The sequence below is a fragment of the Microcaecilia unicolor genome, chromosome 5, assembly GCF_901765095.1.
Source record: "Microcaecilia unicolor chromosome 5, aMicUni1.1, whole genome shotgun sequence".
Classification (NCBI taxonomy): Eukaryota; Metazoa; Chordata; class Amphibia; order Gymnophiona; family Siphonopidae; genus Microcaecilia; species Microcaecilia unicolor.
Genome location: NC_044035.1, coordinates 195,010,139 through 195,037,256, shown reverse-complemented (window position 1 = coordinate 195,037,256; position 27,118 = coordinate 195,010,139). Strand labels below are relative to the sequence as shown.

General features: G+C 44.3%; 1 protein-coding gene and 1 long non-coding RNA gene across 3 annotated transcripts in view; one reads left to right on the top strand and one right to left on the bottom strand.

Moving 5' to 3' along the window:
- Positions 1 to 27,118, bottom strand: part of LOC115471227 (cell surface glycoprotein CD200 receptor 1-like) — a 180,502-nt gene that overhangs the window by 34,284 nt on the left and 119,100 nt on the right. Inside the window, exon 3 of the mRNA XM_030204931.1 lies at positions 14,555 to 14,854. Within this exon, the coding sequence (XP_030060791.1) occupies positions 14,555 to 14,854 (300 nt within the window). The remainder of the gene's footprint in view (positions 1 to 14,554; positions 14,855 to 27,118) is intronic.
- LOC115471228 overlaps positions 15,329 to 27,118 on the top strand; it is a 74,154-nt gene continuing 62,364 nt past the window's right edge. For both annotated transcript variants that reach the window (XR_003942300.1, XR_003942301.1), the window contains exon 1: positions 15,329 to 15,817. This is a non-coding gene — a long non-coding RNA (uncharacterized LOC115471228). The remainder of the gene's footprint in view (positions 15,818 to 27,118) is intronic.

Sequence of the window (27,118 nt, the reverse complement as noted above, 5' to 3'; positions counted from 1 at the left end):
CTCCTCCTCCCTGCAGGGCTTCCCTGATGACATCACTTTAGAGCTGTGAACTGATTGGATCTGAATTTCCTGCTGTCCCCCTCCACAGAGAGAGGCTAAACCAACTGGACAGCATCAGCCTAGGATGTCCCGCCCACTCACTACTGGAGGGAGACACCAGGAAGTTCGGATCCAATCAGTTCACAGCTCTAAACCTGGTCCTGGAGGCACTCCAGCCAGTCAGATTTTCAGGATATCTATAATGAATATAACTACCACTTTTTATCAATATGTAATAATAATTTTATTGAAAACAACAATATTGCTAAAAATTTTTATATTCGTATTACAATCCAACTTGTATCCTCATCTACACTCCATTCATACCTCTTTCAGCACACAAAAACTACTTGCTTTGTTTCACAATTCTTCATATCTTGTACTCTTTAACACATTCAAAATTTCCATCATTTCTATTATGGACAAACATTAATACATTTCCAAGACAGGTTCTTCTTTAAATGAACACTCTGCTCATTATTTCGCAATATGTGTCCATCAAAAGTCGTAGATGCAACCACTCTCAACTGATCTTCAATACTTGGTCATATATTCTATTCTTCTGCAAATAACCCTGATTTCAGCACTTTGCAGTTCCACATATTATTCCATGTTCCAAATTCAAATCTTGCACAAATTCAATCAATCACCGTATTATTCCTTTGCCAATAAACAAAACTTTTCACTATTAAGCACATCATCAAACCCTACACAAATTTGTGTTTCGCTGATTGCGTCATCAGGGGTTTTGACTATAAACATGAATTGGTGAGGTGCTGTGGAGGACTTGCAGCTCATCTGCATATCCTTACAGCCTTCTCCGGGGTGACACCCAGGTCCACTCCGATCCACTCAGGGCCTCCGCTCTAGGTGCCCAGCGCTCCCACCAGGTGCTGTGGAGGACTTGCAGCCCTTCTGCATTTCCTCACAGCTGTATCCGGGGTGACTCCAGTTCCACCCCGATCTTCCCAGGGCCCTCGCTCCAAGTGCACAGAGTTTCCAGGTGCTTTTTGGCTAGGATCAGGCGACCCTCAGGGGGAGGAATGCTGGCTTCGGCCTAACCCCTGGTAAGCCTTTCCTCAGCTGAGAGGTGCCCAGCTCTACCACCGGCTGCCTTTCAGATGCTGTGGAGGACTTGCAGCTCATCTGCATATCCTTACAGCCTTCTCCGGGGTGACACCCAGGTCCACTCCGATCCACTCAAGGCCTCTGCTCTAGGTGCCCCATTTTTCTCTTTACATCTAATCTTCTTCCCAGTTGCTAAAATACCTCATTCACATTCTCTTCCTAGCCCTGTCCCTTCCTAATCTTTTCCCTCACCCCCTACCTCTCTCCGCTACAGGAACTCACTGCTCATCCATCGACTTCATCACCTCACCTTCTCTCCTACCCTCTTCCTCCCTCTTGGCTTTTAATCTCCGCCTCTTTCTTCCGTCCATTTTGCCTTCCCCATTCCACCTAAATACCTCTCGCCTTTGACGCCTTCGTGGCCACACCTCTCCTACTCTCCTCCGCTCTCTTTTACTCCTTCTCTTACTCTCAGCCGGTGACATCAATCCCAATCCTGGCCCCCCTCACCAACTATTATCCCAACTCTACAGATCTCACCGCGACCTCTCTAACCTCATCTCTATTTCTCTACTCCCCTCCTCTTCTCTGCCCTTCTCTTGCGCCCTATGGAATTCCCGCTCTATCTGTAACAAACTCGCCTATATCCAGGACCTCTTTATCTCGCGTCACCTCCATCTGCTCGCCATAACAGAAACCTGGCTCTGCCCTGATGACTCTGCTTCAGTCGCAGCCCTGTGCCATGGCGGTTATCTATTTTCACATACTCCTCGCCCTGCTGGCTGTGGGGGCGGTGTTGGACTACTTCTCTCTCCCTCCTCCAGATTTCAACCCCTTCTTCCACCTCAATCTCACTGTTTTTCCTCCTTTGAAGTCCACTCTATCCGCCTTTTCTCTCCTCTGCCTCTTCGAATAGCGGTCATTTATCGTCCCCCTAAGTCCCTTTCATCCTTTCTCAGTGACTTTGACGCCTGGCTTGCCTTCTTCCATGATCCTTCCTCCCCCTCTCTCATCCTTGGTGACTTTAATATTCCTGCTAATGATCCTTCCAACTCTTATATTTCCAAGTTACTCGCTTTAACGTCCTCCTTTAATCTCCAACTATGCTCCACCTCCCCCACTCATCAAAATGGTCACTGTCTTGATCTCATCTTCTCCTCCAACTGTTCACCCTCTAGTTTCCTTGCCTCTGATCTTCCCCTCTCTGATCACCATCTTATAACTTTCACACTTAAATCTCCTCCCTCCCAGTCCCATCCTATCTTATCTAATCTAATTTATCTAGGAATCTTCACGATATTGACCCTTCATCTCTATCCGCCCATGTTTCAAACCTCCTCTCTACTGTGGCACCATCCACGTCTGTCAACGAGGCTGTTTCTTCTTACAACACTCTTGCACCTTTGATGACCCACCCTGTAAGGCGTACAAAACCCCAACCTTGGCTGACTTCTAATATCCGCTACCTACGTTCCTATACCCGTTCCGCTGAACGCCTCTGGTGGAAATCTCGGGCCCTTGCTGATTTCTTACACTTTAAGTTCATGCTGACCTCCTTCCAATCTGCTCTTTTACGTGCCAAACAGGATTATTATATCCAACTGACCAACTCTCTTGGCTCTAATCCTCGACTTCTCTTCACCACATTGAACTCTCTCCTCAAGGTGCCCCCTCCCCCAACTCCCCCTTCATTATCTCCTCAGACCCTTGCTGAATTCTTTCACAACAAGGTTCAATAGATAAACCTTGCTTTCTCTACCTCACCACCTCTCCCTCCACTAGTCCGTTCCCCTCTCTCTCCTTCCCCTCATTCCCTTTCCTCCTTTCCTGAAGTTACTATTGAGGAAACTACACTTCTCCTTTCTTCCTCAAAATGTACCACCTGTTCCTCTGATCCCATTCCCACCCACCTTCTTAATGCCATCTCTCCTGCTCTTATTCCTTTTATCTGTCACATTCTCAACCTCTCACTTTCCACTGCGACTGTCCCTGCTGCCTTTAAACATGCTGTGGTCACACCTCTCCTTAAGAAGCCTTCGCTCGACCCTACTTGTCCCTCTAATTACCGACCCATCTCCCTCCTTCCTTTTCTCTCCAAATTACTTGAGCGTGCTGTTCACCGCCGCTGCCTTGAGTTTCTCTCCTCACATGCTATTCTTGACCCACTACAATCTGGTTTTCGCCCTCTCCACTCAACCGAAACTGCGCTTACTAAAGTCTCCAATGACCTATTACTGGCTAAATCCAGAGGTCAATATTCCATCCTCATTCTTCTTGATCTTTCCGCTGCTTTTGACACTGTCGATCACAGCATACTTCTCGATACCCTGTCCTCACTTGGATTCCAGGGCTCTGTCCTTTCCTGGTTCTCTTCCTACCTCTCCCTCCGCACCTTTAGTGTTCACTCTGGTGGATCCTCTTCTACTTCTATCCCTCTGCCTGTCGGTGTACCTCAGGGTTCTGTTCTTGGTCCCCTCCTCTTTTCTATCTACACTTCTTCCCTTGGTTCATTAATCTCATCCCATGGCTTTTCCTACCATCTCTATGCTGATGACTCCCAAATCTACCTTTCTACCCCTGATATCTCACCTTGCATCCAAACCAAAGTTTCAGCGTGCTTGTCTGACATTGCTGTCTGGATGTCTCAACGCCACCTGAAATTAAATATGACCAAAACCGAGCTTCTCATTTTTCCCCCCAAACCCACCTCCCCGCTCCCCCCGTTTTCTATTTCTGTTGATGGCTCTCTCATTCTCCCTGTCTCCTCAGCTCGAAACCTTGGGGTCATCTTTGACTCTTCTCTCTCCTTCTCTGCTCATATCCAGCAGATTGCCAAGACCTGTCTTTTCTTTCTTTACAACATCCGTAAAATCCGCCCCTTTCTTTCCGAGCACTTTACCAAAACCCTCATCCACACCCTTGTCACCTCTCGTTTAGACTACTGCAATCTGCTTCTTGCTGGCCTCCCACTTAGTCACCTCTCCCCTCTCCAGTCGGTTCAAAACTCTGCTGCCCGTCTCGTCTTCCGCCAGGGTCGCTTTACTCATACTACCCCTCTCCTCAAGACCCTTCACTGGCTCCCTATCTGTTTTCGCATCCTGTTCAAACTTCTTCTACTAACCTATAAATGTACTCACTCTGCTGCTCCCCAGTATCTCTCCACACTCATCCTTCCCTACACCCCTTCCCGTGCATAAATCCTTCTTATCTGTTCCCTTCTCCACTACTGCCAACTCCAGACTTCGCGCCTTCTGTCTCGCTGCACCCTACGCCTGGAATAAACTTCCTGAGCCCCTACGTCTTGCCCCATCCTTGGCCACCTTTAAATCTAGACTGAAAGCCCACCTCTTTAACATTGCTTTTGACTCGTAACCACTTGTAACCACTCGCCTCCACCTACCCTCCTCTCTTCCTTCCCGTTCACATTAATTGATTTGATTTGCTTACTTTATTTTTTTTGTCTATTAGATTGTAAGCTCTTTGAGCAGGGACTGTCTTTCTTCTATGTTTGTGCAGCGCTGCGTACGCCTTGTAGCGCTATAGAAATGCTAAATAGTAGTAGTAGTAGTAGTAGTAGCATTTTGGTTTGGTGTAATTTGGGGTATCTCTATCCCTTCTAAATAGTCTTGAATAGCCTGGGCCCCTGGCTGTATATCATCAATACATAACTGTTTGTAGGAATTGTAAAAGGCTTGCTTAATGTCATCTGTTGCAGTCAACCGCTGCCCTATGTCATCTTCGAGTACATGTATATGATTTTTCATCTTTTGCTTTTTTAATTTATATGCTAATAATCGTGAAGTTTTATTGCCAAATTCATAGTATTGTTGTTGTGTTCTTTGAAGTGCTTCCGCCATTTCTGCTAATTGAAGTTCACGGAGTTCTAACTGTACCTGTTGGCAGCGCTGAGCCACTTTTGGTATATGTGGTCCTTTGGCTACTATGTGTTGCTGTTGGTCAAGCTCTACATGTAGCTGTTGCGTTTTAAGTATTTTTTTGTCTCATCCTGTATGTTTGTATTGATATAATCTGTCCTCTCAGGACTGATTTAAGGCCCTTCCGTAATATTTCGTCTCTCACATCCCCCATATCATTATCCATAATATAGTTCTTTATATTGGCTTCTAATTGTTTTAATATGTTTGGGTCTGTTAGTAAACTGTCATCCATTCGCCATGTTGACTTAGATATCCATGCTATTGTGCTTCTTAATGTTAGCGTAACTGGTGCGTGATCAGACCAAGTTCTGTTCTGTATGTGCACCTATTGTACTCTTTGTATCAAATTTTTCCCTCCTAGCCAGATGTCTATTCGTGAATGTGATGCATGGACCGCCAAATGATAAGTGTAACTGTGAGACAGCAGGTTATAGTGCTGCCATACATCTATCATCTGCCAGTAGCTTATAAATTTATGTAACTTTGCCCTATCATGTCGAGCATAGCGTATCTCTTTAGTTGAGTTATCCATAGAGGGGCATGGGGTCAGATTAAAATCTCTACCGATTACTAGTTCCCCTTCAATATATTTTGCCAATAATTCCGATAACTCCTCATAGAAAGAGCCCTGTTTCTCCTCTCTTCCTTCCCGTTCACATTAATTGATTTGATTTGCTTACTTTATTTATTTTTTGTCTATTAGATTGTAAGCTCTTTGAGCAGGGACTGTCTTTCTTCTATGTTTGTGCAGCGCTGCGTACGCCTTGTAGTGCTATAGAAATGCTAAATAGTAGTAGTAGTAGTAATGTCAGATATACATTAGGCAAAATATGTTAATAATACAAGTGCACTATTAATTCAATGATTCAGCCGCTCCACCCGAACGGGATCCCAACTGGCATCAGGAATCATGGTGCCGCTACAGCTACCAATGCCGTGCATGCGCAGATCTCACACTACTCATTTTAAACTCTGGTAAAGTACATCATATCCATAAACCCACCCATTCTACTTCCTTATTCAATCCTAAATGAACCACAGTCTTCCATTTAAAGATAAATTGTTGTTCCATTTGAAACATTTTTTGCAAAATACAAATTTTAAATCTGCCATTACATGATGTTTTTTAATCCAATGCTTCATCAATGGAGTTTCCAATTTTTGCATTTTCATATTACTCAAATGCTGTGCTAATCTGTGTTAAATTTTTTTAACTATTTGTCCTATAAACATTAAACCACATGGGCAAAAATAGTATAAATTACTAAAGATTAAATAAAACTTTTGTGGTTTATGTTGGATTATTTGTAGCAAATAATTAGCAGATTTTAGTACACACAGCTTCAGCTTTAGAAATGTTAATTTCTTTCTTCATCTCTCTCTCATTCACCCCTGAATAATTCACTGCTGAGTCACTTTAAAGTTGAAGTAACAAAACATCTGTTTACTCACAGTTTGTAGTTTGATTATAATCAGACAGGCTTATATTTACATATTACTATACATTTGTATTATCAGCTCCTTCCATGTGCTTAGATGGTAATGGATGCTCACACCACCATAGATCCTCTCAGGTTAGGAGAGATCATGAGCTCCATGTGCACCATGTGCTGCATGTGCTGTGTCTGTCCCCCACAGGAAGTTGCATAGCTGTGTGACCTCTCTAAGTAATTCACATCAGAGGTCACAGAGTAATCACAGAGAAATAATAGGTGACAGGCAATGCATGTAAAATACAATTACATTCCAACAAACCCCTTCTCATGCATAACTGTCATGCAATTATTTATTCATACAAAGTCCAAGCTTTATACGCAGATTCACAAAATGTTCTCTGGGTAACGGTTTGGTCATGATGTCAGCTGTCATCTCACTGGTGTGACAATAGTGTAGACTGATGACCCCTTCTTTCGCCAACTCTCGCACGTTGTGGTATTTCGTTGCGATGTGCTTGGTGCGTGACTGAACCTTGTCATTCTGTGACAGTCGGATGCAGCTCTGATTATCTTCCATTATCTGGATTGGTCTCTTTTCAGCCATACCAAAATCCAGCATAAGTTTTTCAATCCACATCAGTTCTCTGCACGCTTCCGATACGGCCACATATTCAGCTTCTGTAGAAGACAAACTCACAATACTTTGTTTATGACTGGCCCATGAAATTTGTACATTTCCATACATAAACACATATCCACTTGTGGATTTATAATCAGAATGATCCCCTGCCCAATCTGAATCACAGTAACATATTAGTTTTGGATTACTATTGGCTGAAATCTTTAATTTACAATCAATGGTACCCTTTAAATACCTTACCATCCTTTTAACTGCAGTCCAATCTGATTTGGTAGGTGAGCTGACCCTTCTGCTCAAAATTCCTACTGCATTTGCTATATCAGCCCTGTATGTGGTAGCTAGATATAAAGCTTACCTATGGCTGATCTATATTGGATGTTATCTGGTAAAGGTTCTCTTACTGTTTCATCCTTCAGAAAATCAGTGATCATGGGAGTGCTTACAACTTGGGCATCTTGCATACCTAAACTTTCAATAAGCTCATTTATTTTCTGCTTCTGGCTTAGAAGATAAGAACCATCATTTTGTTTCTCAATTTCTATACCAAGATAGTATGACACATTTCCAAGTTCTTTTATCTCAACATTGTGGTTTAAACATTTTACAATGTCCTTGTACTCTTGCTCACTTTTGCTTGCAATGAGCAGATCATCAACAAAAGCTAAAATGTATGCATATTGTCCATTTGTGCACCTAGTGTACAAGCATTTATCTGCTTCACCTTGCTTAAATCCTAAATTTGTCAATATTTCATGCAATTTTTCATTCCAACATTTTGCACTTTGCTTTAATCCATAAAGACCTTTGTTTAATTTACACACTAGCTGTCTTTGTTTTGTATTTATGAAACCTGTTGGCTGTTCCATGTACAAGTCTTCAGTTATATCTCCGTGAAGAAATGCTGTTTTCACATCAATGTGGTTGACTTGCATGCCTTTTGAGACTGCAATGCTCAGAAGTGTTCTGATTGTCGTGTGTTTCACTACAGGTGCAAACACTTCATCAAAATCTTCTCCATATTTTTGAAGATATCCCTTTGCCACTAATCTGGCTTTATACCTTTCCACTTTTCCTTGTGCATTCCTTTTTAACTTGAATACCCATTTGCATCCTATAGCTTTCTTGCCAGGAGGTAATTTTGTAAGAATCCAAGTATTATTTTTATCCAATGCATCAATTTCTTCTTGTGCAGCTTTATGCCATTCAGCAGCTTCTTCTGCTGACATTTTCTCAATCTCATCCCATGTTAAGGGCTCTTGAGCTTCTGCTGACTTTGTTAGGTAAGACAGTCTTGGGGGTGGAACACCTTTGTTTTCCCTGGATGAGCGTCTGACAACAGGTTGGTCTGACCTTTCCGCATCCTCTAAATCTGAGAGTACTTCTCCAATTGATTCCCCTTCTCCAACTGTACTGTCTTCTTCAATGATCCTTTCTGTGTCTGCTTCCTCTGCCTGTTCCTCGTTAGATACAGGTGAGTTGCTTTCAGACATCTGCCTTGGTATGGCATTTATATACACTGGCATGTCTATTATGGTTCTAGTTTCATATTCTGGATGATAAGGCTCATCTGGGATAATCCAGCCTTTATCAACCCTTTTGTTTTCATCAAAATATGTAACATGTCTTATGCCAACAATGCCAGTTTTCAGATTCAAAATTCTATATCCTTTGTGTCCTGGAGCATAGCCAACTAAAATGCCCCTTTCTGTTGTGGAATCCAGCTTATGCCTTCTTTGCTTTGGTATATGAGCATATGCTGTACTTCCAAATGTTCTTATGTGTGACAGGTTTGGCTTCCTACCATGCCATGTCTCATGTGGTGTGCGCTCAGCGCCTTTAGTTGGCATTCTGTTTTGTAGGTACACTGCTGTGAGAATGGCTTCCCCCCATAGTCTTTTAGGGAGATTGCTATCTGACAGCATACATCTGGTCATTTCCACAAGTGACCTAAATTTTCTCTCTGCAACAGAATTTTGCTCTGGTGTGTAAGCTACTGTTGTGATATGCTGAATGCCTTCTTGTTCTAGAAATGTGCGCATGCTTTGTGAAGTGAACTCACCACCATTGTCGGTCTGAAGAACCTTTGGTTTTCTTTCAAATTTGTTGCTCACCATGGCTACGTATTTCTTCAGCATGTCTGTGACTTGACTTTTCTCTTTCAGCAAATAGGCCACACAATATCTAGAGAAATCATCCAAGAATATTAGCACAAATCTGTTATTTCCCAATGATGGGATATTAAACGGTCCACATAAGTCACTGTGTATTAAGTCCAGCACTTTATTACTCCTATTTCCTGTGTATGCAGGAAATGAGGGTCTCACACCTTTTGTGTAACACAGTCTATGCATTTCTCAATTTTACCAGCATCTGCACTTATCTGAATGCCGGTGGCCAGTTGCTTACTGTAAAGATCCTGGATCACCTTAAAATCACGATGTCCCAGGCGGCGGTGCCAGATTTCCAGACTACATTTACCATCATTCTTCCTTACTTGCGCCATATGTGAGGCTTCACCTGAAATGCTCAGTTTATAAACATCATTATGCATAAAAGCTTCAGCATACACTTCATCATTTTTAGAGATTGTGCACTTACTATTTTCAAAATGAATCACAAATCCCTTCTTATCTAATGTAGATACACTAAGCATATTGCAAACTGCTTGGGGAATATACAAGACATCACTTACAGGAATTTCTTTAACTTCATTAGACACTTTGCATTTTAAGAATCCAATACCTTTTGCTTGGATCTTAGCAGTCCCTGCGTTTGCAGTTTTAAGAATACCTTCCTCTGGACACATTTCCTGAAAGAAATCCTTACAATTGGTTAAATGGCATGTGCTCCCCGAATCCAAAATCCAAGTACTTTCATTTGAATTATTATTTACCATAGTCAAAGATTTTTCTGCCATTAGAAAGCCCTTGTGTTTATCTTTGTCCTTCATACATTTCCTGGTTTGAAAATTCTTTAGTTCCATTGGCTTAGGTGAGCTAGAGGGAGTGTTTTGTGTTTCCTTACACCATTTAGATACATGTCCCTCCTTTCCACATGAGTAGCAAATCAGCTTGCCCTTGGGTGGAGTTTTCCCATAGCTCCGCCTTCCTCTGTTCTTTGCCAAGAAATTTGTTTCATTTCTCTCTGACTTGCTTTGAGAACACATCTCCTCAGAATCATTTATTATGCATTCCTGCCTTAGTTTTGATGTTGTCTGTTCAAAAGATTGCCCTTCAATGGCCTCATTTACAGACCTAAAAACATCAAACTTCTTTGATAGTGAGGTAAAAAGAAATGCTCTTTTCAATGCATCACACATGGGAATTCCAGAAAGTTCTAGCTTTTGAAATGAAGACATAAGATGCATAATGTGATCATTACATTTACTTTTATCCCTTAATTTGGTTTCATTCAACTCTGCTAACCAAATTGGTTGCTGCTTTGCATATGTAGTTGCATACATAGTTCTCAGTTTATATAAAATGTCCTTTGGTGTATCTTTTCCCTCCACTAATATGGCTTGTTTTTCAGAGAGAGCTTCCAAAAGCATGCACTTCACATAATAGTTTGCATTGTCCCATTCAGCCATATTTTCAGCTGTTCTGTCTTGGTCTAAGCATATATCTAATCTTTTTGCTCGAAGGAAACATATGAATCTTAATTCCCACTGCTGATAATTAAACTCAGTTAATCTAGGCACCTTGAGAGAATAGAACAATGGTGAATTTCTTCCCTCAGCCATTTTCTTAGCCTTCTGTCTGCTGTGTGGGGGGAGAGAGAGAGACAGACTGAATCTTTCCTTTAAAACTTAAGAGAAAAATGTGGCCTTTTTTTCTGCCTGGTAATATTTCTCTTCTTTTTCAATTCCTGGCCCTGGGCCCATAACCCTTTTGTTGGATTATTTGTAGCAAATAATTAGCAGATTTTAGTACACACAGCTTCAGCTTTAGAAATGTTAATTTCTTTCTTCATCTCTCTCTCATTCACCCCTGAATAATTCACTGCTGAGTCACTTTAAAGTTGAAGTAACAAAACATCTGTTTACTCACAGTTTGTAGTTTGATTATAATCAGACAGGCTTATATTTACATATTACTATACATTTGTATTATCAGCTCCTTCCATGTGCTTAGATGGTAATGGATGCTCACACCACCATAGATCCTCTCAGGTTAGGAGAGATCATGAGCTCCATGTGCACCATGTGCTGCATGTGCTGTGTCTGTCCCCCACAGGAAGTTGCATAGCTGTGTGACCTCTCTAAGTAATTCACATCAGAGGTCACAGAGTAATCACAGAGAAATAATAGGTGACAGGCAATGCATGTAAAATACAATTACATTCCAACAGTTTACACTGATTCGGGATTGAAATCCATTGTGTTTCTATGGCATGCATGCAGTGTCTACATCCATTACATTTAAAATGTCCTCCCTTTACTTTTACCTGATTTTATCTAATTTTCATCTATTTTCCCCTAAATTTTGTTCTCTATGACATGTAAAATGAGGAAGTGCCTGTAATTCTGAATGGATTCTTTACATTGGCCAATGTTTACTTAAAATATGTCTAATAGTATCTGTATAAGGGACATAAGGTAACGCACCTGTTACTCTGGAATTACACAATTTATGGTTAACTTGAAATAACCATGGACGATGTACAATGTAAGCTCTTTTAAAAACTCTATGAATCACTCTGTTTGGATATCCACGCTGCCTAAAGCGGGACTTAGTCTCATGTGCCTGTTCTACTCCGTGATTGAAGGAGTGCGTTTGTTCAATAGAGATTCTCTCTGCTTAACTGTGTGCAAAGGGACCACATGGCATTGCATTACACTGCTCTTTATTACAGCACTGAGTATCACAACATTGCTGCACGTTCCTTTGCTATCCATCGTGACCCCTGACGCAGGCGCTGTGCGCCGAATGTTTCATCGACATATATGATTAAAGATTCTAACCCCTTTTTTTGAAGGCCCTTGGTGCTTTTTTTTGTTCTTCTGGTTTCTGCTTGTGCTTCGCTCCCTCTCTCTGCATATAAACAGACATCATTGAAAATATTATACTAGTATAGGAGATAAAAATAACATGATTTTTTTCATTATAAATAATTTCTGTAAGCTGTTACAGCTCCAGTATACCCAGTGCAAAATAAGACAGCAGATGTAAATTCTCAAATTGGACATATTTCAAACGCTAAAATGAAAATAAAATTATTTTTTCTACCTTTGTTGTCTGGTGACTTTGTTTTTCTATGCATATTGGTCTCAGTCTCTGATTTTGCTGCTCTTTATCTGTTCCCTTAACTCCATTTCCAGGGTTTCCTTTCCATTTATTTCTTTACTTTCCTCCTTTTTCTTCATTTCTTGCCATACATCCGTAAGTAAAAGCTGGGTCCTCCTCCATGGAATTGACTGGAGGAGGTATAACGTGGATAAAGCTTTTGCCTATTTTCTCCATCCATGTGCAGTTTTTCTCCTCTCTTCCCTTTCCCTCATCTCCATCCATGTGCATCTTCTTCTTTTTTTCTTTCCTCCCCTCCATCCATGTCCAGCATTTCTCCTCTCTTCCCTCCCCTGTATCCATATAAAGCAATAATTCTCTCTCCCCTCTCCTCCATCCAAGTCCAGCATTTCTCCTCTCTCCCCACCAACTCCTCCATCCATCCATGTCCAGCAATTCTCCTCTATCTCCTGCTCTCCTCTCCATCCATTTCCAGCATTTCTCCTCTCTTCCCTGCCCTCCCATCCATGTGCATCTCCTTCCTCTCTTCCCTCCCCTCCATCCATGTCCAGCATGTCTCCTTTCTCCCCTGCCCTCCCAGCGATTCTCCTCTGTCCCCTGTCCTCCCCTGCCATCCAAGTCCAGCAATTCTCCTTTCTCCCCTTCCCTCCCCTCTCATCCATGTCCAACGATTCTCCTCTCTCCCCTGCCCTCCCCTTCCATCCATGTCCAGCGAATCTCTCTTCCCTGACCTCCCCTTCCATCCATGTCCAGTATGTCTCCTCCTTCCCCTGCCCTCCACTCCCATCCATGTCCAGTGATTCGTTTCTGCCCCCTGTCCTCCTCTGCCATCCATGTCCAGCGATTCTTCTCTACCCCCTGTCCTCCCCTGCCATCCATGTTCAGCGATGTCCAGCGATTCTTCTCTACCCCGTCCTCCCCTGCCATCCATGTTCAGCGATGTCCAGCGATTCTTCTCTACCCCCTGTCCTCCCCTGCCATCCATGTTCAGCGATTCTCCTCTCTCCCCTGCCCTCCCATCGATGTCCAGCAATTCTCCTCTCTCCCCTGCTCTCCCCTCTCCCATATTCAGCGATTCTTCTTCCCCCAGCCCATCCTCCTCCCAGCCCGTCCTCCTTCTCTACTGCCTGCCAGGGAAGCTATAGAAAGGCTGCCAGCGTCAGACTCAGCAGCGTGAACGGTGCAGCAATTGAGAGAGGCTGGCTGCGTTGGAGCTTCCCTCTGCGAGTCCGCCTATGCGGAAACAGGAAGTTGAAACAACGTAGGCTGTCAGCCTCTCTCAATCGCTGCCTGCATCTTCGCACTGCTGAGTCCGTAGTAGTATGTAGTAGTAAGTAGGGGAGTGAGAGGAAAGGTGCAGGAGTCGCCGGGGGAAAAAAGGTACCGGTACGCTGTACCGGTGCATACCGGCACAAAAAAGTTCTCTCTCTCTCCCTCTCTCTATACATATATATATATATAAAGCAAAACTCATACACATAAGGCTTATTCTCATCAAAAATTAGTTTGGGTCTGCCTGTTACAGTGCCAATAGTTATTCTTTTTCCCCTTTTGTTCTATTAGAGGTAGCCTGTAATTAGGAATCCCATGACCTGAGGATTTCTCTGTTTTGCTTGTCCTCAGAGGAAAAAGGGCCACTTTTACCAAGCTGTGACAAAAGGGGGCTGGCGCTGGCATTGGTGTGTGTTTTACAGATGTTCTCCAAGGATAGCAGTCACAAAAGAGAGGGTAAAACAGCATACAAAATAATACAGAGACAGAAAAAAGCAACACTGGGCTTCCAGGATTGGGTAATCAATGTCCTCCTTTATTGAGTGATGACCTGACACGGGCCGTGTTTCGGCGCACAAGCGCCTGCCTTAGGGGTCAGAAAATCCTGTTTGATTCCCACTGCTGCCTAATGGTCAGCAGTGGTTGAGATCCTGGAGAATCAGGTTCAGTTCCCTCTGTAGCTCTGTGTGACCCTGGGCAAGTCACTTAGCCATCCATTGCCTCAGGTATAATATAGGTCCATTAGGGACAGTACAAGTACCTGAAACAGGTCTAGCTGATATAATAAATACTGAAAATAAATAAGCAATTTTTCAGTGTGTCCTGGTCCTACCAAGCATCATCAGTCATAGTTTAATTGGCACTGGATAAGATCACTTATAGAATTGGCACAAAGTAACACATCACATTTCTTACCTAGTACAGTGACCGTGGTGATTCTGGTGAAAGTTCCCTCTGAAGTTACAGTCTCACAAATGTAATTTCCTTCATCAGTTAGGTCAACAGAATCTAAGTACAGTGAAAAGTTAAGGAGAGGAGTGGAGACCCAAGTCATCCTTTCACTGCAGTTACGGAATGTGTCATTTTTATCAGTCCTGAATGACAACAAACATCGAGATCCATTCCTTAATTCCACCTTCCAAATTAATATATTCAGTGTAGTCACTGATGTGTTAAAACAGCTGAGCAAAATCCTGGTACCAACCTCTATGTCAACTGTGTGGGAAATAAAGAAAAATATTAGATGCCCATTAGTGACATACAGAAAATGAATATGAGAGCTTCAAAACCAAGGAATTTTTCCAAAGATGTAACCAGAACCATGTAAGGAAAACAGATCACCAATACCATATTGCATATGCATATATTACCCTTTGTTTTTTTGTTGTTAACACTCGAAGGTCACAATAAATTAGTACAAGCCTAACCAATATTATTTCCACTGGTAAATAACAAATGCATTTGTGCATTTTTGCCATTTCTTTAGCTAGAAAACAGAATCTTTTTTGAAGGAAAGTGCAAATATGCCCTTAAAGGAAAGGCAAAGGCCCACTCAGGGGCGTAGCTACGGGTGGGCCCAGGCCCACCCAATTTCAGTCCAGGCCCGCCCACACTCACACACAACTGCAGCAGCAGCCTAGCGCAGAGTCGGCGGCACTCGCGGCGCTCTGGCAGCTGATTTCTCCTCTCCAGGCTCCGATTCAGGCCCGCCCACCACCGGCACAAACACAGCCTAGCGTACGTCGCGGTCGCGGCTCAGACATCGTCATCAGATTCACAATTCAGCCCACCTACCTTCGCTTCTGGCTTAATAGAGGCAGAGTGCGTCGTGGTTGGTTGTTATCCACACACGTCCATTCCTACGCGGAAGCGCGTAGCGGTACAACTTAGACGCGGCTGTGCGCGGAGTGCTCTCAGCCTCGCTCTCGCTCCGCTTGGCTGCTCCGTGTGCTCGCTCGTGGTCTGAGGGAGGGCAGGCTAAAAACAATAGCTGCATGGCCACATGCACGCAGGGTTGTGCGAGCCTCAGCCTGGCCTGCCCTCCCTGGATTCTGGAAACGTGGGAATTGGTCTTCGAATTGCGGAGAGATCATTCGAGAATCGGACTTTATCATCACAGAAGCGGAGCACTCCCCCATAGCCCCCCACTAAAGGTACAGGAGCCAGTGCACACAGCAGGTAATTCATACATTTTTTAATTTTAACCATGTCGTGTAATTGTAATCAAAATGCTGGCTGCTGGTGGTGGGCTTCTGGGTGGGGTAAACACTTCACTGCCTACAGGGCAAAAAAGGTATATTTAATCATTAAATATACCTTTTTTTTTTGCCCTGTAGGCAGTGAAGAGCTCACCCACACCCAGAAGCCCACCACCAGCCAGCATTTCGATTACTCTTGTAATCAAAATGATGGCTCTGGTGGTGGGCTTCTGGGTGGGTGGACTCTTCACTGTCTATGGCAAAAAAAAGGTATATTTAATCATTAAATATATTTCTTTGTCCTAGACAATGAAGAGCCCATCCTCACCCAGAAATTCACCAACAATAAATTTTAATAGTGCCCATGTTAATTTTAAAAGATTGTCTATTTCTCATGTTGGTGGGTTTTTGGGTGGGGATGGTCTCTGCAGTGCCTAGGTTAAAATAAAAAAAAAGTGTAGGCAGTTTTCTCTGGGTGCCAAAGGAAGGGGAAAGGACTTCAAAGGTATTTTACCTATTTTCCTTAATCATTTACATTTCTTATAAAGCAAATTATATGCCATTCTTGTAATTATAGTGCAGGATCCTGTTATGTGTGTTGACATGTTTGTCATTATTATAGACTTATATTTGGTCAAGCTTGATATGGCATAATGTAACCATATTTAAAAATATAGGTATTTTATTTTATTTTCTCCATTAAGTATGTATGTGGTTTATGTTGATGCAGGGCAGCTGTTGGGCACACTACTTAGAAATCCATCATCAAGTGCACTCTAAGGCATTATTTTATAGTATCCCAAGAAACACTACTCATACATAGTGCCCACCCACATTAGCTCTGGGCCCACCCAAAATGTCAGGTCTGGCTACGCCACTGCGCCCACTACAAACCTCCCCCCCCCCCCTGATTTCCCTATTTCTGAAGATGAGCCCTCCGTAACAGAAAAGGTTTTCTATAAAACTTATGGAAGGAGCAAGTCAGGAAAAAACTAGGTATTATAGTCAGCTGTCCTTCTCTAGGAAGATAGTTGCCTAGCAGCAGAGAGAAGAAGGAGGGTCTGAAGAACCCCTAGCTTGCCAGTCAATATGTAATGAACCCAGTGCCGACCCATCAACTAGGTGAACTAGGTGGCAGCCTATGGTGGTACAATTTAGGGCGCAGAATCACACTAGCACTTGGTATCCAGGTTCCCTCTCATTCCTTCCTTCCCTCCCTTCACCTTAGAGGGTTCAGGCCTTACCTCCCTCCCTCTGGAGCAGTGATGCAGAAGTTGGCAGCTATAGAAAATGCATGGTGGTCGGTGCAGGGTCTTGAACATCTGTCATGCTCAAGGCCTGCCAGTCCCTGCCCCCTATGAAACAAGAAGTTCTTAGAGGATGGGAGCCAGCACAACTTGAGCATGCACAGATGCTCAAGGCTCCATACTACTACTACTACTTAACATTTCTAAAGCGCTACTAGGGTTACGCAGCGCTGTACAGTTTAAAATGAAAGGACAGTCCCTGCTCGAAGAGCTTACAATCTAAAAGACAAATGTACAGTTAATCTGATAGGTCCGACAGATTGGGTCCATACTGGCTAGGATAAATCTTCTATAGCTGCCCCATCATTTCCTCAGGTAAAAGGAGGTAAGACATGAACACCTCATAAGTTGGGGAGCATAGGCATGTTCCATGGGGGGGGGGGGGGTGGAATGTGGGCTGTGACACATTATCCTATGCATTTGCATATATAGATCGCATACATATTTATTATGGTTATCTCAAAAATAGACCGGATAGGACCCCAGTTTATTGGACAGTGAAGACTTTTTCACTGAAATGAGCTAGCACCAAGGGAAGTTTGTCACATGGTGCCCCCATTCACATCTCCATGAATTATCAAGGGCAGTGCACACTATCCCTTTCCCCTTACCCTCACACACTTCCCTAGAACATCAATACACCTCCTACTGGGAAAACAGAACAAGTTGGACTGTTACAAATCCATAGGCGTAAAATATACCCTAGCAAAACACATCACCATACCACAATATAGGTTCAGCAACCCAACCACCCAACCTTCCAACTCCACACAACAGTATGAAAGGGGTCGGGGATCCTACCACTTACTACTACTTATCATTTCTATAGCGCTACTAGACGTACGCAGCGCTGTACACTTGAACATGAAGAAACAGTCCCTGCTCGACAGAGCTTACAATCTAATTAGGACAGACAAACAGGACAAACCACTTCTACTCCCCCCCCCCCCCCACACACACACATACAAGGCAGTTCTATAACACAGCACCTATATTTAGGCACCTGATAGGAGCCAATTCTATAAAGGAAGGTAGACACCTACTTTTCTTCACAGAATAGGCTCCTAGCAGGTACCTAAATATAAAGTGTCCCATTATAGAATTCCCTTAAAATATCCCTTTTAAATCCTCTTTTCTCCTTGAAAATTTTGCACAACAGTTCCCCCATTTTCTTGCTCCTCATACTGACCCCCACTTTCATCCTCCAATCCATCATACGCAGTCAATGACTCAACTGTTTGGGGAGGCTCAGATGTTAAGATCCTTATGGTGGGGGGAGGGGCAACTCCTACATCAACAGTAAAGGTACAGTAGGGGCATTTTTGAACACAGCAAGAAGGACCCCTTTAAGGTCTCTCTGATGCAGAGTCAACAGCTGCCACTTCCAATTCTCTTACTGATGATATGCACACTGAACACCACTTCAAAGAATTATGTGCCCCCCAAAAAACCCCAAAACAAATTATGTACAGCAAAATAATACAACAGAAGACTACAGTGGAAGAAGCAAGGACAGCACAACAACAAAGTGAAGGAAGCAACATATTAAACAGAATAATATTTGCAGTATTCTAGTAATATATGCAGGTACTTTAAAACTTGGCTAGCAATCAGCTCTAGCTCCCCAGTCCAGCGTCTTCCTGTTGGCCATGTGAACAGTAAGGCTCAGCACCACTGTAACAGAAATCCTGTGGTTTCCAGCAACCATAAACTGATTTGCCTAGTAATAGCTACCAGGCTTCAGATCTGCCAACCTTAAGTTTACCGTTGGGTTACCAAACATAGTTGGAATAAGTATCATCTGTATTAGCTGTACATAATGGTTAGAGCAGCAGGCTGCCAACCAGGGAAACCAGGGTTCAAATCCCACTGCTGCTCCTTGATTCCTTGAACAAGTCACTTAACACTCTATTGCCCTAGTACATACTTAGACTGCAAGTCCTCCAGGAAAAGGAAACATCTATTGTACCCAGTGGTGTGCAGGTAAATGTTTAACAACAGGCTCTCTCCCCCATTCACTTCTGCGCCCCCCTGTCCACCTCTGTGCCTCCCGCCCTCGTGGAAAGCGGAAATGATGTCAGAAGGCGGGACTCTGAGGGAACGAACTCAAAGGGAAGGCTAGAGATGGGCAGGGCTTTCGATGATGTGGCCGCTTCGATGGAGGTAATCAGGGGAAAGAGGAGAATCGCTGAGTGGTGCAGGCAAATGAGGGCGGCGCAGGCAAATGAAGGCAGTGGTGGGAGGTGAGGTAAACGGGGTAAGCATGGCTTGTGGCGCCCTCCTGCCATGCTTACCTCGTTTACCGGAGCCGGCTCGCCGTGCTGAACAACCGGCTCGTCGTAGTCCTGTGCGTGTCGCTGCCGGCTTCCCTCCAGAAACAGGAAATTATATCATGAAGCAGGGGAGGGAAGAGGAGGGAAGCTGCAAGTGGTGCACGCAGGACTACAGCCCTGTGCACGTTTTCATTTTGCTTTGCAGCTGCAGCGGGACATGTGGGGGGGGGGGGGGGGGATGGAGAGAGTGAGCAAGAGGCAGGGAAAGGGAGGGCAGAACACGGAAGCGCACAGTTCCTCCAGGCTACCACTGCAGCAGCCAGGAGAAGCCAGTGGTTGGATGCGTATGACCCTACCCCTGCCCAGGTAGGGGCAGCTCATTTGGAGGAGCAATGCCCTCCTTCACCCCTCCAAACTATACCCACGGTGAGGAGGGAAAGAAGGAGTGACAGATGCTGGAGACCAAGGGGAAGGGGGTAAACGCTGGAGACCAAAAAGTGTGAGATGTAGGGGAAGAGAAAAATCCTGGACACAGTCTGGCTGATATTCAGCCTGCAGAAGTCAATGCTTTTTTAAATACTGACTACCATGGGCTAGCCCCGGATATTCAATGTCAGGCTAGGTCTAGGCTAAATGAAGAAAAGAAAGACCCTATTGAAAAAGGGGGAGTTATTGAAATGCCAGGGATACCCAGAACGGAAAAGGCAAAAAGGAGAAGAGTAAGAAAAGAAAGAATAAGTACTATGAAGTTCAGCAAACTAAAGGTATATGATTCCTGAGGATGTTCTAGAAAAATTTCCCACATTGAAATTTGTGTTTGAAAAGGTAGAGTGGAGCAAACTGGGGGATTCCCACAATTCAAAGTACAGATGGGATTATTTTATCAAGAGACACTAGAAGGGAATGATGGAATGCAGAGGCATAGCTAGTGGGATGTCATGGCACTGGATGCGGGAGCCCTTGGGCTGCATTTGGGCTGACAGATGGCAGGGAAACCTCGGTTCATGGCAGGAGAGTCTCCCAGAGGAGTTCAGATGGTGGGTGGCCCTGAAAAAGGCCCCTGAGGGCAGACCCAGTAGAACCAGAACCTGCGATAGCTCTGAAAATAGTCCTTGGGGACAGGCCCAGAGTAACCGGGACCTGTGGTAGGTTGGGCTGGAAACAGGAATGCTGAGGTGGGTTGGAGACAGGAACTAGGCCAGGAGAATGGAGCACTGGGCTGGACTGGGGGCAAGAAGCAGAGGCAGACCTGGAGATGGAAACCTGGACTGAAGGCAGGACTGCTGAGCTAGGCTGGAGACTAGAACCAGGACTGAAGACAGGCACACAGGGCTGGACTGGAGACATGACACTAAGACAGGCTTGGAGACAGGAACCAGGATTGAAGGCAGGAACACTGGGCTGGGCTGGAGATAGAGACCAGAACTGAAGGCAGAAAAAAAGGGTACAATTAGATAAAGGATGTTGAGTTGGGGCATGGAGACAGGATTCAGAAATGCTGGGCTGGAAACAAGAACCAGGACTGAAAACAGTAATGCTGAGATAGGGCTTGGAGACAGGAACCAGGACTGAAGGCAGAAACAAAGGGTACAATTAGAGAAAGGATGTTGAGGTGGGGCATGGAGACAGGATTCAGAAATGCTGGGCTGGAAACAAGAACCAGGACTGAAAACAGTAATGCTGAGATGGGGCTTAGAGAAAGGAACCAGGACTGAAGACAGGAATCCTGGGCATGACTGGAGATAGGATGCTGAGGGAGCATGGCCAGGTGAGAAGTTGCAAAGGCAAGGAGTGAGAGTCAGCAGCCTCTTTAAGAAGCCTCAGCCCCTGAATGTTACCTCCAGATGCCCCCTACCCCCGGAAGCTGGCTCTTTAAGGCCTCTTCTTTGTCACATGCGTGTGCCTATGGAAGTCGCTGTTGCTGGCGCTGCAAGGCTGCACCAAAAATTGGATAGGTGGAATGGCCTACCATGATGGGAACTGCCAAAGACCAGAGCCAGCTGGGAGGCCCACCCAATGAGCCCTGGGGTAGTTCGGACCATGGGGGCATGGCCGCAGCCATGACAGAACCCTCTCCCCAAAGATCCCCTCCTCCTCTGTTCGGGTTTAAGCTTATGAGGAAACAGGTGATGGAATCTCCTTATAATCAATGGAGCGTGGGCCTGGCTTGTCGGTTCCCAGAATTTCTCTTCAGGTCCATATCCTTTCCATGCAAAAAGGTACTAGAGTCTGCCTTGCACATTACTGGAGTCAAGGATGTTCTGTACTTCAAATTCCATGCCAGGGTCAGCATCGATAGGGGCAGGTGCTGGAGGTACCCTGTCTTTCCTCTGCATGAAGAGCTTCAGGAGGAACACGTGGATTCGCAAAGCAGTGGGTAATTTTAGTTGGTACATCATTGGCCCCACTTGTCGGACAACAGGATATGACCCAATAAACCAGGAGGCAAATTTGATAGATGGAGTTTTTAGGCGCATGTTCTGAGTGGACAGCAAGACCAGATCTCCCGGTCAGAATTGAGGAGCCAGGCATCTCTTTCTATCAGCTTGCTTTTTGTACCTCTGGGTAGCCTGAATCAGGAGTTCTTGCAAGGTTTTCCAGAGGTTAGAGAGAGATTCAACGGCGGCCTCAGTGGCCGGCACAACAGGAAACAGAGTTATGGGTAGGGGTACCCTCGAATGTCAGCAAAAAACAATCTTGAATGGTGACGTCCCGGAAGACTCACTCACATAGTTGTTGTAGCAAAATTCAGCCCAAGGCAGCAGCTGGGACCAGTCGTTGTGTAGGGTTGAGATCAGAAGCAGAGCCAAGTTGACGGCGCGGGGGGAGCGAGAGCGGCGCGAGAGCGCACTTCCACTGGCACTGACACACATTTTCAATGCAACACATTGAGAAAAAAATAGGCACCGGAGCTGGCAGAACTCCATTTGAGGGAGCGGCCGCTCCCCTGGCACCCCCCTGGCTATGCCACTGGTCGAGATGTAGTTATGCAGGAAGGATTTCAGGATCTGATTGACTCTCTCTGTTTGTCCATTGGTCTGTGAATGATACTCAGAAGAGAAATCCAACTTGACTTGCCTCAACCAAAGTCTGGAGGTAAATTGGACTCCTCAATCTGAGATGATAGACTCTGGCAAACCATGAAGGCAGAAGACCTCCTTAAAGAAGTGCTGGGCCAGTGAGGGTGCAAAAGTAAGCCTGTCAAAGGAATAAAATGAGCCATCTTGGAGAACCAATCTACTTTGACCCAAATGGTGGTAAATCCGTTTGACTCTGGGAGGTCTGTGATGAAGTCCATAGCTATGTGGACCCATGGTGCCTCGGGTACCGGGAGTGGTGGGAGCAGGATGACTTGTGATGGACACAAACAGGGAAAGATGCTACATAGTCAATAATTTCTCTTTTCAGTTGCGGCCACCAGTTTGCTCTAGGAATGAGTTCCAATGTTCCCCAGACACCTGGGTGATTCACAACCTTGACCCATGCCCCCATTTCAGTACCGGGTCTCAGAAACGCTTGGGTCCCCACCGTCATGCCAGGAAGAAGAAGCACAGAAACAGCTGTTTGGATCTTATCCAGGTCCAGGATGGTCTGAAGGGTGGGGCTCTCTTTGGTGGCCTCCAGAGAGTGAGAGAGGACATAAGCCCGTTCATTCTTTTTGGCCAGCCGGTAGACTACCCGGAAGTCGAATCGGGAGAAGAACAAGGACCACCAGGGTTTGCAAGGGTTAAGTCTTTGAGTTTGTTGTGATCTGTAGTCATGGTAAATGGGTTTTTAACTCCCTCGAGGAGGTGGCACCATTCTTCCAGCACCATTTTAATGGCCAGGAGTTCACGATCTCCAATGGTATAATTAATTTTGGCTGGTGAGAACTTCTTAGGAAAGAAGACGCAGGATAACAACTTGTCAATGATATCAGACTGGGACAGAATGGCTCAAGCCCCAATGGAAGAGGCATCAACCTCCACAAACAACAGTCTCTTGGGATCCGGGTAATGAAGGATTGGAGCCATCATGAAGGCCTGTTTCAGGAGATCAGAAGCTGGGATAGCATCTTCAGGCCAGTCTCGGGTGTTGAACCCTTTACGAGTTAGGGCAGTAAGTGGCGTGGCAAGGGAGGAATAGTTTTGGATGAATTAGCGGTAGTAGTTAGCGAATCCTAGAAACTGCTACACTGCTCGCAGTCCCTAGGGGCGAAGCCAGACTATTATAAAGAGCAAAATTACAGAGCATATTCAAAATCATGGAATAATGAGATAAAGCCAACATGGATTTAGTGAAGGAAAATCTTACCTCACCAATTTAATATATTTCTTTGAAGGAGTGAACAAACATGTGGCTAAAGGTGAGCCAGTCGATATTGTGTATCTGGATTTTCACAAGACATTTGACAAAGTACCTCATGAAAGATTCCAGAGGAAATTGGAAAATCATGGGATAAGAGGTAGTGTTCTATTGTGGATTAAAAATTGGTTAAATGATAGAAAACAGAGAATAGGCTTAAATGATCAGTATTCTCAATGGAGAAGGGTAGATAGTAGGGCTCCCCAGAGGTCTGTGTTGGGATCGCTGCTTTTAACATATGTATAAATGATCTAGATATGGGACTAACTAGTGAGGTAATTAAATTTGCAGATGACACAAAGGTTATTCAAAGTTGTTAAATCGCAAGAGGATTGTGAAAAATTACAAGGCTGGGAGACTGGGCATCCAAATGGCAGATGATGTTTAATGTGAACAAGTGCAAAGTGATGCATGTGGGAAAGAGGAGCCCAAACTATACAGCTACATGATGCAATGTTCCGCGTTAGGAGTCACCAACCAGGAAAGGGATCTAGGAGTCATTTTTGATGATACTTTGAAACTCTATGCTCTCTGTGCTGCTGCGGCAAAGAAAGCAAATAGAATGTTAGATATTATTAGGAAAGGAATGGAAAATAAAAACGAGGATATTATAATGCCTTTGTATTGTTCCATGGTGCGACCAGTACTGTGTGCAATTCTTGTTACCGTAACTAAAAAAAGATATAGTGGAATTAGAAAAGGTATAAAGAAGGGTGACAAAAATAATAAAGGGGATGAGACGACTTACCTATGAGGAAAGGCTGAAATAGCTAGGGTTCTTCAGCTTGGAGAAAAGATGGCTAAGGGGAGATAAAATAGAGGTCTATAAAATAATGAGTGGAGTGGAACTGCTAGATGTGAATTGCATGTTTATGCTTTCCAAAAATACTAGGACTAGGGGGCACACAATGAAGCTATAAAGTAGTACATTTAAAACAAATCAGCGAAAATATTTCTTCACTCGATGTGTAATTAAATTCTGGAATTTGTAGCCAGAGACTGTAATAAAAGCAGTTAGCTTAGTGGAGTGTAAAAAAGGTTTGGATAGCTTCCCTAAAAGAAAATTCCATAAGCCATTATTAAAATGGACTTGGGAATATCCACTACTTATTTCTAGGATAAGCAGCATAAAATGTATTGTACTATTTTGAGATCTTGCCAGGTATTGTGACCTGGATTAGCCACCTTTGGAAACAAGATATTGGGCTTGATGGACTTTCGGTCTGTCCCAGTATGGCAACACTTATGTACTTATGGCAGAGAGCTTAGCAGGATCCATTTTCAAGCCCTGGTTGGATATGATATAACTCAAGAAAGGTAATTCCCTCTGCTCAAAGATACACTTCTCTAAAATTGCATTTAGCTGATTCTCATGGAGGTGTTGCAGGACCTGCTTGAACCCGTTCCCAGTGTTGGGCCAGTGTTTTCAAGAATATTAGGATGTCATCTAAATACACCAGAACATAGTTTTGTAGTAAGTCTCAAGTGTACAGCACTGCGTACATCTAGTAGCGCTATAGAAATGATAAGTAGTAGTAGTAGTAGTAAGCATAGGAGCTGACCCTGTGGGTGCTTACGCACCCCCAATATTGAGATAATTCCTTGTATGTGTCCAGGGAGGGTTATTTCCATTAGGCTCAGCACCCTGGGATGGGGTCGGCTGGGCTTGAAACAGGAATGCTGAGGTGAGTCAGAGATAGGAACCAGGCCAGGAGACTAGAGCACTGGGTTGGACTGGAAGGCAGGAAGCAGAGGCAGAGCTGGAGATGGAAACCTGGACTGGAAGCATGCCTGCTCAGCATGTAATCTTTGGGATTTTCAGTCTGAGAGCAGAAAGCAGGACATACAAATGTGGCCCTAGGGGCTGTGGAACAACGGATTGCTGAGCTTTCGAAGTTTGTGCATGCAGGTCCAGAGCTGCCAAGTGGTCCCAATTTTTGAGAGGGAGATTTTAGTACACACCCACAGCCCCACCCCACTTTGCATTGTCTCCACCCACTCTAAATGGCTCCACCCCCCTGGCACACCTCAAACCCACTGCCATTTCAGAAAATATTTTATTTAATAGCCTAATACCCTTTTCAATTAGCTTTCAGAGGCCAAAACCTCCTGCCTCAGGTCTTCTGACCTGAGGAAGGAAGTGTTGGTCTCTGAAAGCTAATCAAAAATGTTTTAAAATCAGTGAAGGTATCACCTTATTTTCTATTTTGTGTTTTATTTGCATTTATTAAACTTGATTAACACAGCTACCATATTACTTTATCCTAAATTAAAAATAAAATTATTTTCTTTACCTTTTGTTGTATGGCCATTTACTTTTCCTGATTGTGTTGCCTCCCCGTCTCTTGATCTGCTTTCCATTCCATCTTCTCTTTAACTCTTTTGCCATGGATCTTCTCGGCCATTTGTCATTTTTCTACTTCTTTTTTCTTTGTTTTCTTTCAATATTTTTCTGCCTTTCTCTGCTCCAGATTTAATTCATTCTTACTACCATTCTTTATTACCGTTCTTTCTTACTTCATCTACCTCTGGCCTTTCATGTTTTCCTCACCCTGTTCTCCCCCGTGCCCTTTCCTCCTTATTCTCCAGGCTTTCATGTACTCCCCTTTTCCATCCAGCGAGCCCTCTCCTCTTTCTCTCACATCCTTCCAGTGTCTCCCCTCTTTGTTTCTGCATCCTTCCATCCAGGACTCCTCTGTCTCCCTACCCTTCCATCCAGCGTTTCCCCTCTTTCTCTCCCCATCCTTCCACCCATCTACCCTCTCTCCTGATCCTTCTATCTAATGTCTCTCTCTCCCCCTCCTTCTATCCAGTGTCTCTCTATCTCTCTACCCTTTTCTTTTCAGTGTCCCTTCTCTCTCCACATCCTTCCAGTCTCTCCCCTTTCTCTCTGTATTCTTTCATCCATCTACCCTCTTTCTCTCCCTATCCTTCCATCCAGCATCTTTCTCTCCCCATCCTTCCATCTGTTTTCCCTCTTTCTCTCCCCATCCTTCCATCCATCTACCCCCTCTCCCGATCCTTCCATCCAGTGTATCTCTCTCTCTCTATCCCCTTCTTTCTACTACTACTACTACTACTTAGCATTTCTATAGCGCTGCCAGGGTTACGCAGCGCTGTACAAGTTTAAACATGAGGAAGGACAGTCCCTGCTCAAGAGAGCTTACAATCTAAAGGTAAAAACTATGTAGTCAGTGTAGGTATCAGGAATGGGAAGGTGGTTAGGCACCAAAAGCAAGGGAGAAGAGATGGGCCTTGAGTAAGGACTTGAAAATGGGCAGGGAGGGCGCATGGCGTATGGGCTCAGGAAGTCTGTTCCAGGCATAAGGTGATGCGAGGCAGAAGGGGCGGAGTCTG